This window comes from Phyllobates terribilis, unplaced genomic scaffold (genome assembly GCF_046119375.1).
Source record: "Phyllobates terribilis strain yellow unplaced genomic scaffold, ASM4611937v1 Scaffold_11__3_contigs__length_659146591, whole genome shotgun sequence".
NCBI classification, from domain to species: Eukaryota; Metazoa; Chordata; class Amphibia; order Anura; family Dendrobatidae; genus Phyllobates; species Phyllobates terribilis.
This window is the reverse complement of record NW_027362771.1, coordinates 597,051,532-597,065,448: the sequence shown is the minus strand read 5'-3', so window position 1 is coordinate 597,065,448 and position 13,917 is coordinate 597,051,532. Positions and strand designations below refer to the sequence as shown.

Below are 13,917 nucleotides of genomic sequence, written 5' to 3'. Positions count from 1 at the left end.
TTGGGTATCCAAGCTGGATACGTGGAAAGAACTGTCTCTCTATGCCTTGGAGGTCCTGGCCTGTCCTGCCGCCAGCGTTTTATCAGAGCAGGTTTTTAGTGCCGCTGGTGGAATTATAACTGATAAGCACATCCGCCTGTCAACTGAAAATGCTGACAGGCTGACTCTTATAAAAATGAACAAGGGCTGGATTGGGCCAGACTTCTCAACACCACCGAATGATAGCAGCGTAACATAAACTCAAATCCAGTGTATTTTCTTGGGGAGGTCTAACTCCATTCCCATGCACCTCTGTCTTCACACCCAGACATGGGTATACTCTTCCTGATTTTGTCTATTTGCTCTTGCCCTCCTCCTTCTCCGCATCCTCATCCTCCACCACCATATCACCACTATATTTACCATATCAATATATCTACATCTCTTGCAAGGGACATTGGAGTTCCTCCAAATTTTTGGCAGCCGTTGCTTCATTGCATAGGCAAACAGTAGGGGAGACCCACTTCCTAATAATGGGAACATTGTTTTCAAAAGGGCCTCTGATCTCTACGTCTCCTGCAAGGGGCATTGGAGTGCCTCCAATTTTTTGACAGCCATTGCAGTCACTGCATAGACAAACAGTATGGGAGGCCCTCTCCTTTCTAATGGGAATATGTCGTTACTAAGGCCCACCTCTATGTGTCTTTAAATTGTTAGTGGGGTTTTTTCTAAATTTTGCCAGCCGTTGCACTCACTGCATACCCTATAACTGAATAGCAGACCCTCTCCTTTCTAATGGGAACATATTGTACTCATTACTGTGGCCCTGCTCTATGTATCTTTAAATTGTTAGTGGAGTTTTTCCAAAATTTTGGCAGCCCTTTCAGTCACAGCATGGGCATTACCACTTATAGGAGACCTGCTCCTTTATAATGGGAACATTTTTTTTACTGAGACCCTCCTCTATGTCTCTTCAAAGGGGTATTGAGTTGCGTCAAAATTTTTGGCAGCCCTTGCAGTCACTGGATACGCAATAACAGTATAGGAGACCCACTTGTTAATAATGGGAACAACAAAGCATAGCCGGCTGATGTCTCTCTAACAATAGCGAAGGCTGACTGCTGGCCCTTTAAGAATAGTAAGGGCCGCCTGATGGCCCTATAAAAATAGGCTTTGTGACTTTCAGAGTCCCTCCATCATAAATGAAACACGATGTGTCTGATGAAGTGTCACACACCACATGGCCAGATAAGGTTGTAAAATGCTAAAATGACATTTCCCAGTGAATGCATTTGTCATGGATGAAAGCAATGCAAAAGTGCAAAAACACATTGAAAACACTACGTGTGAACATAGCCCAAGGTGTGGAGGAGCATTTTTGTTTTTGTATATTTATTTTACCTTATATACAAGTCATTACCCTGGAAATGATGTTCCTTAACATATTTCCCAGGAAAATCCATTTTGGTTTCGTTTTTATATGTTTTATTGTGAGTCCGTAAAAGTGGTGTAATACTCTGACAACGTTGTTGACAGCAGTGACCTGGGAGTCAGAAATGCTTCCAGGGGTCTTCCCCATGCTGTTCCCATGTCATTTGAGCACTGTTCCCATCGATTTGGGCAATTTTTAGGCCCTCTTCAGACCGCCTGGGGGGGGGCGCCGGAAAAATGCTCGAGTTTCCCATAGACTTACATTGGGCTCGTTGCTCGGGTCGAGCACCCGAGTATTCCAATGTGCTCGACCCGAGCAACGAGTACCTGAGCATTTTAGTGCTCGCTCATCACTATTAATTAACCTGCACGATAAATGCCGTTAAGTGAAAATAAACTAGATGCCAGAATTGGAGATTTTTTTTCAACTGTTCCTCCCTAAGAAAAATATCCAATGGAAAGAGATCAAAATGTCATATCGATCCGAAAATGGCATCAACAACAACGTCAACTCAACGCACAGAAACGAGCCCCCACTCAGCTCCATCGACTGAGACATAAAAGAGGTACAGGTGTCAGAAAAATGGCGACACAAACCAAAATTATTTTTAAGTTTCGAATTTGTGAATTTTTCAAAAAAATTTTAACCACTTAAATGAAAAAACTCTTCAAGTTTGGTATTGATGTTATTTACGCGACTTAGTAAACAAAATAAAATTCTGAAAATATAAAATTTAGCTGCTTTTTCTTCATTCCCCCCCAAAAAAAATAAATTCAATGTAATAAATTAATCTTTCATAACCCCAAAACAGTGCGAATAAAAACCACAACTTGTCCACATAAGGCGATTTGTATGGAAATGTTTCCCTCTGCTGGTGGAACACGTGTATAACAGCAGTGCAGCAGCAATTATAATAATCTGTCCACTAGAGGGCATAGGTGAAGTAATTATTAAATTTCAGATTTAACCTCTTGGGTGCCAAAGCCATTTTTGTACATGTATGTATGTATGTATATATATATATATATATATATATATATATATATACAGTACAGACCAAAAGTTTGGACACACCTCATTTAAAGATTTTTCTGTATTTTCATGACTATGAAAATTGTACATTCACACTGAAGGCATCAAAACTATGAATTAACACATGTGGAATTATATACTTAACAAAAAAGTGTGAAACAACTGAAAATATGTCTTATATTCTAGGTTCTTCAAAGTAGCCACCTTTTGCTTTCATGACTGCTTTGCACACTCTTGGCATTCTCTTGATGAGCTTCAAGAGGTAGTCACCGGAAATGGTCTTCCAACAATCTTGAAGGAGTTCCCAGAGATGCTTAGCACTTGTTGGCCCTTTTGCCTTCACTCTGCGGTCCAGCTCACCCCAAACCATCTCGATTGGGTTCAGGTCTGGTGACTGTGGAGTCCAGGTCATCTGGCGTAGCACCCCATCACTCACCTTCTTGGTCAAATAGCCCTTACACAGCCTGGAGGTGTGTTTGGGGTCATTGTCCTGTTGAAAAATAAATGATGGTCCAACTAAACGCAAACCGGATGGAATAGCATGCCACTGCAAGATGCTGTGGTAGCCATGCTGGTTCAGTATGCCTTCAATTTTGAATAAATCCCCAACAGTGTCACCAGCAAAGCCCCCCCACACCATCACACCTCCTCCTCCATGCTTCACGGTGGGAGCCAGGCATGTAGAGTCCATCCGTTCACCTTTTCTGCGTCGCACAAAGACACGGTGGTTGGAACCAAAGATCTCAAATTTGGACTCATCAGACCAAAGCACAGATTTCCACTGGTCTAATGTCCATTCCTTGTGTTCTTTAGCCCAAACAAGTCTCTTCTGCTTGTTGCCTGTCCTTAGCAGTGGTTTCCTAGCAGCTATTTTACCATGAAGCCTGCTGCACAAAGTCTCCTCTTAACAGTTGTTGAAGAGATGTGTCTGCTGCTAGAACTCTGTGTGGCATTGACCTGGTCTCTAATCTGAGCTGCTGTTAACCTGCGATTTCTGAGGCTGGTGACTCGGATAAACTTATCCTCAGAAGCAGAGGTGACTCTTGGTCTTCCTTTCCTGGGGCGGTCCTCATGTGATCCAGTTTCTTTGTAGCGCTTGATGGTTTTTGCAACTGCACTTGGGGACACTTTCAAAGTTTGCCCAATTTTTCGCACTGACTGACCTTCATTTCTTAAAAGTAATGATGGCCACTCATTTTTCTTTACTTAGCTGCTTTTTTCTTGCCATAATACAAACTAATAGTCTATCCAGCAGTCTTCTGCACAACACAACTGATGGTCCCAACCCCATTTATAAGGCAAGAAATCCCACTTATTAAACCTGACAGGGCACACCTGTGAAGTGAAAACCATTTCCGGTGACTACCTCTTGAAGCTCATCAAGAGAATGCCAAGAGTGTGCAAAGCAGTCATCAAAGCAAAAGGTGGTGTAATGCAGCGACTTGCTGGCATTACGGTAATGGTCCAGGATGTGTTTTACCTGACCATGTACCTTCCCCCTCAGGTGACTGGTCACATGACTGTGACATCACACAGGTCCTGTATGCACAGTAAAGGTCTGTATCACATGACTGGGACATCAGCAAGGTCCTGTCTGTGTATGTATGTGTGCTACAGGATATATAAACCCTGGTAATTTGAGACAGGTGTGTTCAGTGAGAGAGGCATGAGGCCTGTGCTCCGTGTGTGTGGTACACCGTTTGTGAGAGGACTAGTGAAGCCTGGCAGCCTGAAAGGCCGAGCCTGGATCCTGTGCGTGGATGTCAGTGGCCTTTGAGGGAGAGCCGGCTTGGTGAAGAACCCTGAAAGGCGCAGGCTGGATGTCAAGTGTGGAAGACATACCAGTAGCCTACGAGGGGACGAAGGCTAGAGACCCTCACCTGGGAAAGCCGCAAAGCCACAGTGGTGGCGGAATAAACGGACTGTAGCAGCCAAAACCCACTAAAGGTAAAAACGCTGCGTTATATGGACATTTATGTTGTTGCCTAGCCGAGGGCTATAACGGGAGCCAAGTGGACGTATCTGTCGCTGGAAAGGCTCCCGAATTGTGATGTGTGTAATATGCCGGTCTGCCACTTGAGAAGCTCCCGGAGGTGATAGGTGTAAACATGTCGGGCGTATACTAAGATGGACTGTGTGATTAGCGGTTTATGACGAAATAATAAACTGCATGGTGAATTATCAGAAGGACATTGCTTATGTGCCTTAATTGACCCGGTGCAGCAAGTATCCCCCATTATGATGACTAGCGCTGCCTTACAGTGGCTACTTTGAAGAACCTAGAATATTAGACATATTTTCAGTTGTTTCACACTTTTTTGTTAAGTATATAATTCCACATGTGGTAATTCATAGTTTTGATGCCTTCAGTGTGAATGTACAATTTTCATAGTCATGAAAATACAGAAAAATCTTTAAATGAGAAGGTGTGTCCAAACTCTTGGTCTGTACTGTATATATATATAAATTAATATTATTATGAATTTTAATTAATATTAATAATAATGACTAATACTAATATTATTCTATAAACATATTTATATGTAGAAATATATATTTTACACTGAACAGTGCAGAAGCAAAACCCCAAAACAATTGTGGAATTTTTTTTTTCGTTTTATCAAACTTTCATGCAGCCATACATCACTAGGCACAATGCCGACTGTCGGATGGAGTGGTGTAAAGCCGCCACTACTGGAGGAGACGTATTATGTGCAGTGACGGATCGTACTTCTCTATCTGCGTCTGATGGAAGAGTCTGTGGGTTTGATGATTCCAGGAGGACGTTAGCCCTAGACTGCATTGTGCCGCTGTACAGATGGTGGAGGAGGATAATGCTATGGACTTATTATCAGGGGTCGGCATTGGGCCCTTTGTTCCAATGAAGGGAAATCTTAATGTTTTAGAACAAGACATTGTAGACAATTGTAGCTTCCTGCTTTGTGGGAACAGTTTGGGGAAAACCCTTTTCTGCCCCCCATGACTGTGCCCAGCTCCATACAGAAATGGTTGGGGGAGTAGTGGGAAGAAAATTACGGCGTCACAGAGCCCAAACCTCAGTCACATCCAACACAAATAATGGAGCTTTTGAGCTCGGCCTCCCCCAACATCAGGGTCTGACATCACACATGCTCAAAAATTTCCACAGACACCTCCAAAATCTGATAGAAATTGTTCTCAGAAGAGAGGAGGGCCATTATATCTGCAGAGGGGCGACTCCATATTAATGTCTATGGATGTAGGATGGGAGGTTAGAAAAGACCCTGTAATGTGGAGGAAGCGCATACTTTTCTTTTGGCCATACAGTGTAGACTTATAACAAAACTTTTACCCATTAACACTAGAAATAATTCCCATTATAAGGACAAGAAACAAATATCGAAATCTGAGTTTATTCACAAATTAACATCAATAGAAATGATAAATAACAAAATGTCCGGTATATAAGTTATTTACACATCGGAAGAGACTCCCAGAAGCCTTAGTTCAAAAATGAGTCGGTCTGGGGTACAGGCGCCCTTCATCCTGACTCTCTGGGGTCCTCAGTCATGCTTGGCCAGGTAGACAGCTTCAACCAACCAGCTTTGGATTGTCAAAGGATCCAGCCTTTTGACGTCAGCATAAGAGAAGTGATGATGGAATGGGGGGGGGGAGGGAAAGTTGGGGAGGGGGTCAGAAGGGTTTCATTGATGAAGTCATCTGTAAACCAAACCATAAAAATCAATTAATACAACTGCACAAAAAAATCCTCATGTTTGTCACCATATGACCAGCTCTGATCTGAGGACGAGGCGGCTCTTTTCCCCCTCTCACAGCGGGAAATCCCAGCAGCGTCTCATCACTTTCTATAATAGTTCCAGAGTTCTAGGTGAAGGTTATTCTGGAGACTATGACATAAGCCAGGGGTAACCGCAGCCCCCATGGCCCTCCCAAATGGGCAGCTCACCATTTATTCCTTTTTCCGGCAGGTTCCGCAGAGACAGCCAAAGAGGCCGTTCAGCATCTGGATAGTGCACAGGACCAGGGTGATGGCGGTGGAGGCCAGGACCATAGAAAACAGGATGATGTTGAACTCCGCCACACCTTCGGGCTTCTTACAGAAATTCCACTCGTCTTTGTTGAACAAATAACTGTCTTCACTGCAAGAGCAAAGAGAGACAAAGGGTTAATCAGGTTTACTCCAATCACATCCAAAGCTGCATTCACAGCTCCTCCTATTTTAAGAAAAGATTGATGTAATTCCAATTTGACTTTGACTCCCTATTTTTTTTCCGGATTTTGCTAAAGTCAGACCTAAAATGTTTTAAAAAAGGTACACTTTGTTATACTTTTTTTTTAATTTATTATTTTTCATTTTTTTATTTGACAATTTTATTACCATAGCTCTAACCCTAACAGTATGCCACGTCATAACCCTAGCCCTAAACCAAAGCCTAACCTTAAGCCTAGCTCTAAACTGAAGCCTAATATTAGCCCTAAACTGAAGCTTAACCCAAGCCATAAACTGAAGCCTAAGCCTAATCTTAGCCCTTGACTGAAGACTAAGCCTATCCCAAGCCATAAACTGATGCCTAACCCTAACCATAACCCTGAACTGAAGTCAAAACTTAGCTTTAAGCTGAAACCTAAACCTAACCCTAAACTGAAGCCAAACCCTAGCCCTTAACTGAAGCCTAAGCCTAACCTTAGCTTTTGACTGAAGACTAAGTCTATCCCAAGCCCTAAACTGAATCCTAAACTGAACGTTAGCCATTAACATAACCCTAGCCCTAAACTGAAGCCTAACCCTAACCTTAGCCCTGAACTGAAGTCTAAACCTAGCTTTAAACTAAAATCCAACCCTACCCTGAAGCCAAACCCTAGCCCTTAACTGAAGATAAGCCTAAATCTAGTCCTAAACTGAAGCCTACACCTAATTTTAGCCATTAACTTAAGCCTATGCCTAACCCTGGCCCTAAACTGAAGCCTAAACCTAACCCTAGCCTTGAACTGAAGTCTTAACCTAGCTTTAAGCTGAAACCTAAACTTAACCCTAAACTGAAGCCAAAACCTAGCCCTTAACTGAAGCCTTTGCCTAATCCTAGACCTAAACTCAAGCCTACGCCTAACTTTAGCCCTTAGCTTAAGCCCAAGCCTAGCCAAAGTCCTAAACTGAAGCCTAACCCTAACCCTAGCCCTAAACTGAAGTCTAAACCTAGTTTTTAGCAAACGCCTAACTGTAGCCCTAAACTGAAGCCAAACCCAGCCTTTAACTGATGCCTAAGCCTAACCCTAGCCTTAAACTAAAGCCTAGCCTTTACCTTAACTGTAAACTGAAGCTTAGCCCTAAACTAAAGCCTAAGCTTAAAAAAGGGTTAGGGTTTAAAAAAAGTGTAAAAATGTAAAAGCAACTCTTCAAAATAAATGTGCAGCACTCATTCAACAGCTGCTTAGCTCCTGTCATCTCAGTCGCTGCTTTTGCAGAGCGCAGCAGTTGAGATCAGTTTGCCATTGGCTGCTGAGTTCTGCATAGGCAGCGATAGAGATGACAAAACTCACTGCACCATACTGAAGTTTGTCATCTCGGTCACTGTCTATGCAGAGTTCAGCAGACAGTGACGACTGCTAAAGCCGCAACCGAAATTACAGAAATGGAGCAGGTAATGAATGAGCGCTGCAAGTGGAAGGTGAAGCAAGAGCAATGTGAATGGTGTTCAGAGGAGAAGCCATGGTCTCCAATAAATCCTTACCTGAGTTCTTTCAGGTCGGAGTAAAAGGGCCGACCCCACGTTGTTTCATTTTTATTGGAGGTTTGATTGTAGAATGTGTAGAAGCACTGAGGTCCTCGCACCATCGCCAGCACGGCCGTCGCAAAGCCGTACACGGATCCAGCAACGCCAACAGCAGCAAAGATGATGGAGAGGAACATCTGTGGGAGAGAAGGGGTTAAATACTGTGCTCAAGATCACATGACCTGAACGGAAGGTATCACACAAGATAGGATTAGATACAGCAGAAAGTGTCACAAACTATAGTCTTAGATACAACAGATAATATCACACATAATAAGTTTAGATACAGCACATAGGATCACACATAGGTTTAGATACAGCAGATAGTATTAATACCCATGATAGGCTTAGATACTGCAGATAGTATCACATGTGATAGGCTTAGCTGGAGCAAGTAATACTACATACTGTATGGTAGGCTTAGATACAACAGGTGATAGGCTTAGATACAGTGGCTCGGCAGCACTGGTAATCACGGTATACTGGTGTAGTAGTATAGCGGAGGTGTACCCGGTGTACTCACCCCACAGCGGTTGTTGCAGCAGCCCTCTCGCCCGGTGGCTTGGATGTGAATGGCCGGAATGAGCACCTGGGATAAGAAGACTTCAGAGTTATCAGGACGCCGGGTTCTAGGCTCAGGACATCACAGAACGGAGGCTACAGGGTTCTAGGTGCCGAGTGTCCTCTGACAACCTGAAGGTCAGATGGACCACAAAAAAAACAGAACCGGCCGCTCACCCACCACGTAATGGCCACCTCTAGTCCATTTACTTCTAAGCTGACTCAACGAGACTTCCATAATAACAGATCTTCTCTGCACTGATGGCAGGAAAGACCCCCGAACATTCGGCCCAGAGTACACTCTATATATTATAAAGCTGAAGATCTTACCAGTAATCCGCCTCCGATAACTCCCCCTAAATACAGAACTTCTGGTGTGATCTGCTCCGAAGGCTCCTTGATGAACTCAACATCCCATCCTGGAAAGAGCAGGATCAAATTGCAGACCAGGGAGACGACACAAAAAGGGTAGAGGGAGATCCCGATAAATTTGGAACATTTTCCGGTACACATGGTGATGAGAGATGGATGAGCTGGAGGCTGAGACTGTGGTGAGGACACTGATCCTGGTCCTTTATATCTCCGGACCCAACCCCATAGATTCATAGATAACAGGGTCTGAGTCACCGTGGAGTTTGGACTACAATTGACACAGAGGAACATACAGCGATACAGGTAGGGGGTGTAGTCTCAGAAAGATTGATGTCATAACAAAGGTATAATAAAAAAATAACGTAAAATAAAAAATATAATAAATCTATCTGACCATAACTGATCTAAGTGACCTCATAGCTCAGTAACTGAGAACTAGTAAGTTTGTTCATCAAAAATAAAGAATAACAATAAAACCCAGATAAGAAAAATACACCAAACCAATGGATCACCAATGCTAGAATTTAGATAAGGAAAATACACCAAACCAATGCATCGCCAAAGATTAACTCTGGAAGAGCAAGAATGAATATCAAGCCAATGGATGACCGTGGATGGACTCTAGAGCAATAGCAACATACTGTATATGAAACCAATGAATCACTAAGGATGGACTCTAGAACAAGGATAAATATAAAACCAATGGATAACCAAGGATGGATTCTAGAACAACAAAAATGAATATCAAACCAAGGGAGGACCAAGGATAGACTGTAGAAGAATAGCAACATACATCAAACCATGGATCACCAAGAATGGACTCTAGAACAACGACAATGAATATCAAACCAACAGATCAGCAAGGATGGACTCTAGAGCAACAAGAATGAACATCGAACCAATGGATCAGCAAGGATGGACTCTAGAGCAACAAGAATTAACATCAAACCAATAGATCAGCAAGGATGGACTCTAGAACAACAAGAATGAACATCAAACCAACAGATCAGCAAGGATGGACTCTAGAGCAACAAGAATGAACATCAAACCAATGGATCAGCAAGGATGGACTCTAGAACAACAAGAATGAACATCAAACCAACAGATCAGCAAGGATGGACTCTAGAGCAACAAGAATGAACATCAAACCAATGGATCAGCAAGGATGGACTCTAGAGCAACAAGAATTAACATCAAACCAATGGATCAGCAAGCATCTACTCTAGAACAACAAGAATGAACATCAAATCAAAGGATCAGCAAGGATGGACTCTAGAGCAACAGACACATGCATCAAATCAATGGAGAACCAAGGACAGATGGTAGAAAAACACAACTTAATATTAAATCAATAGATCACTAAGGACTCTAAATCAAACTAAGATTGACTACAGAAGAAAGCAAAGTGACAGCATGCTAATGAATCAAGAAAAATCAAAATCAAGAAAAACTGATTCTGGAACAAAAGGAACATACATAACACCACTAGATCACTGAGTATAAAGTCTAGAAAGAAATACATAAAAAACTACAATGATTAGCAAGAATGGACTCTAAAACAAGATTGGACTAGAAACCAATAGATCACCACGGATGGGCACAAGAACAATAAAAAGTACATTAGAAAAATGGACAACAAAGGATAGACTGTAGAACAAAACAAATGTACATCACATCAATGGATCACCAAGTGTGGACTCCAGACCCACAAAAATAAACATCAAACCAATGAATGACTGTAGAACAACAGAAATGAGCATCAAACCAATGGATCACTAGGGATGGACTGTAGAACAACAAAAATGTACATCATATTATTACATCGATGAAAGATTAAGGATTGCATATACAGCTGAACAACAATAGAAACATACAGTATATCAAACTGATGGATCATGAAAGATGGATGGTAGAACAGCATGACAACATTAAACCAATAGATCACTGAAGATGGACTCTAGAACATCAGGGCTATAAATTAAACCCAAGATTGACTTTAGAATAAAGCACATAAACATCAAACTAATGAATCAACAAGAATTGTATCTGGAACAAGAGGAATATAAATCAAACCACTGAATCAGCAAGGATGGACTCCAGAACAACAAAAATGTACATCAAACCAATGAATCATGAAGGATGGAATCTAGAACAATAGAAACATATATCAAACCAAGGGATCACCAAGGATGGACTCTAGAACAACAAATACTATACATCAGACCAATGTATAACCACGAATGGACTCTAGAAAATCTAATCTCTAAATTACCAAGGATGGACTCTGGATAACAAGGACTAATAGTTGGTTAGAGAATTACCATAGTACGAAACTAAAACATTTGAACCACCACGTACAAAATATATATGTATGGATGCAAAACCACCGGATAAGCAAAAACTGACCATGGAGGAAGAACACAACTTTCAACCTCGAGGTCATCAGGGAAAATCCCTGAGTAACTAGAACACAGGATTACTAAGGATAGAATCTGGATGAAGAAATAGAAGACAAAACAATGGAGATACTACGGATGGACACTCGATCTCCATTGAATATGGACGGAATTACTAGAACTTTGTATCTGAAGGTCACGGCGTAGCTTTGGTCATTACTACTGGACTACCACACTGGCACTATATTACTAGGTCTTCAAGGACTGGGCACAATGCCATTGGGTCAGAGGGCATTTTTTTTTACTAAGAGACATAGAACAGGCGTGTGCCACTATTCTTCAATGATTGAAATATTCTCAGCCCGCTTAAATAACGACTGATAGTACATGTGGGCAATTGTCCCAGTGAGCATGGTAGCCATTGCTATAGCCCAGGATTCTCTGGTGTTATGGAAAACTAACAACTACCAAAGATTGGTATTAATACTTTTTTAATTTAGAAACCAAAATCAGTCTTGATAAAGGGCTTTTTGAGGAAAATCAAAAGTTCCGCCACTTAGAAAAAGTCTGTCGGTGAATATCTGCAGGTTATCTGTCCCATTCAGCAAGTTCTGCACATTATCTGGTAGCCCCATTGCTCCTCTGTACAAGGTCTGTGAATTTTATGACTCTGACGACTTTGTATAATTCTAGATCAGTGCCAGGGTCACTTTTACTGGCGGATATCTAAGGAGGATAAGATAGCTACCGACGGATACGCAAAACTCTCTTCAGAGGCGCAGAAAGACATTGTCGTAGGCATTCTCGACGGACTTTAACATCAATGGTCTGTTTTTAGTATAGGCTATCCATAATTGATTGGTGGGACCTTCAAATAAATGGTACAAGCTGTAGTACCAGGCATAACCACCTGTATGGAGAAGGCGATGTGCCTACGTAAGCCATGAAGGAGACCAATTATTTTGCTGATTGGTGGGAGGCCCAGACATTGGACTACCAACAATCAAATATTGATGGTCTTTCTTAAAGAGATTTATCAATGTTATAGTCTCAAAGATCCCTTTGAAGTCTTCTCCTATTCTACACCATGTTCTCTCTAGTATGCGGTGCCTCCTCGACAACAAACCTGCCTGGTCTGTGGTTAAAAATGGTGGAAATGGGACCAGCCTTTTCACTGTCTCAAGAATTTTTTTTCTTAGAGTTGGCTTGAGGGACTCTTTTAATGTCCCTCTTCTCATAAGACGTGTTGTACACATTCTTCATTTTCCGAAATGGCAGCTGATATTGGGTAACTTGCGCTAGCTGAAATAATCAAAATGCATGTCCCTCAGATTATTTTATCATGCTAATTAGCTTATAGAGGAACTTTTACTCCGTCTACGACTAACCTTCCTTCATGGTTGGTGTTACTTGGTTGTCTAAGACCACGTTCACATGGAGTTTTTTGAGGCATTCAAAAATAATTTTTTTCAAGTGGAAAGGGCTTCAAGAAATGCTTCTTTGGATGAGTTTTTCTTTTCCTGAAGGATTGTTTTGAAGCCTTCTGATGGGACGGCGCCGAGTTTCGAATGAATTTCATCAAGAGCTGCTTCAAAAAAGTGACGTGCACTTTTATTATTTTTCCACCAGGCGTTTCTCAAAACCTCTTTGTACGCAAAAAAAAACTCCTCATGTGAACAGAAAAGTTGTTTTCCCGTAGAAATGCAGTTCTTTTAAGTAGTTTAAAAGGAAAATCTGCTCCAAAAACTCCTCAAGAAACTCTATGTGAACATAGCCTGAAGGAATGTCCACTCTGCGTCTTTATCCAGTTTTTTTTGCGTGGAAAACACTAGAAAATATGCTGAGAAAAGGCTCGAATGACTGGTCCACTTGTTGTTCAAGTGTTCATTCTTTTGAGCGTCTTAACTGCTTCGGGTTTCCAAAGTCCCCAAGTGGCTAAAACCCATGGCCAGTCCATTCTTCAGGCATTTTCCGCTGAAGAACAAATCAACGGGATAATTAAGAAGATTCCTGGAAGATGCCTTGACGATTTTTTTTTTTTTTTTAGAGATTCTGTCTCCTAAAGCACTCGTATTTTCTTCATTGCTTTATAGATTTCAAAATAACATGTGTAAAACGCCAGAAGAAAAAGGCAAGAAAGCGTAAAAAAAAAAAGTTGACAAAAACGCTTAGAAAAAAAAAAACAAAGAAGCAAAAGAGAAATAAATCAGGATTACAAGTCTTCAAAGAAAAGGAGAGTTTCCTGGAGAGTCTTCTGCTTCTTGACAGCAGGAAAAAGATGCAGTGTGAACAAGGCCTTCGGGTTGCAAAGAAGCGTTGACAAGTTTCCTTCAAAGGTGGGAGGTGTGAAAGAAGGTTTCTACGTTGGTGCCTA

At 41.7% G+C, this 13,917-nt stretch overlaps 1 protein-coding gene across 1 annotated transcript; it reads right to left on the bottom strand.

Moving 5' to 3' along the window:
* Positions 1–5,819: 5,819 nt before the first annotated feature.
* LOC141167087 (transmembrane 4 L6 family member 5-like) lies at positions 5,820–9,350 on the bottom strand. Its single transcript, XM_073654428.1, has 5 exons — positions 9,106–9,350; positions 8,738–8,803; positions 8,173–8,351; positions 6,390–6,582; positions 5,820–6,142 (listed from the first exon to the last, which is right to left on the bottom strand). Exons 1-4 carry the CDS (start codon positions 9,286–9,288, stop codon positions 6,393–6,395), a joined length of 618 nt encoding a protein of 205 aa, XP_073510529.1. The 5' UTR covers positions 9,289–9,350; the 3' UTR covers positions 5,820–6,142; positions 6,390–6,392.
* Positions 9,351–13,917: the final 4,567 nt, after the last annotated feature.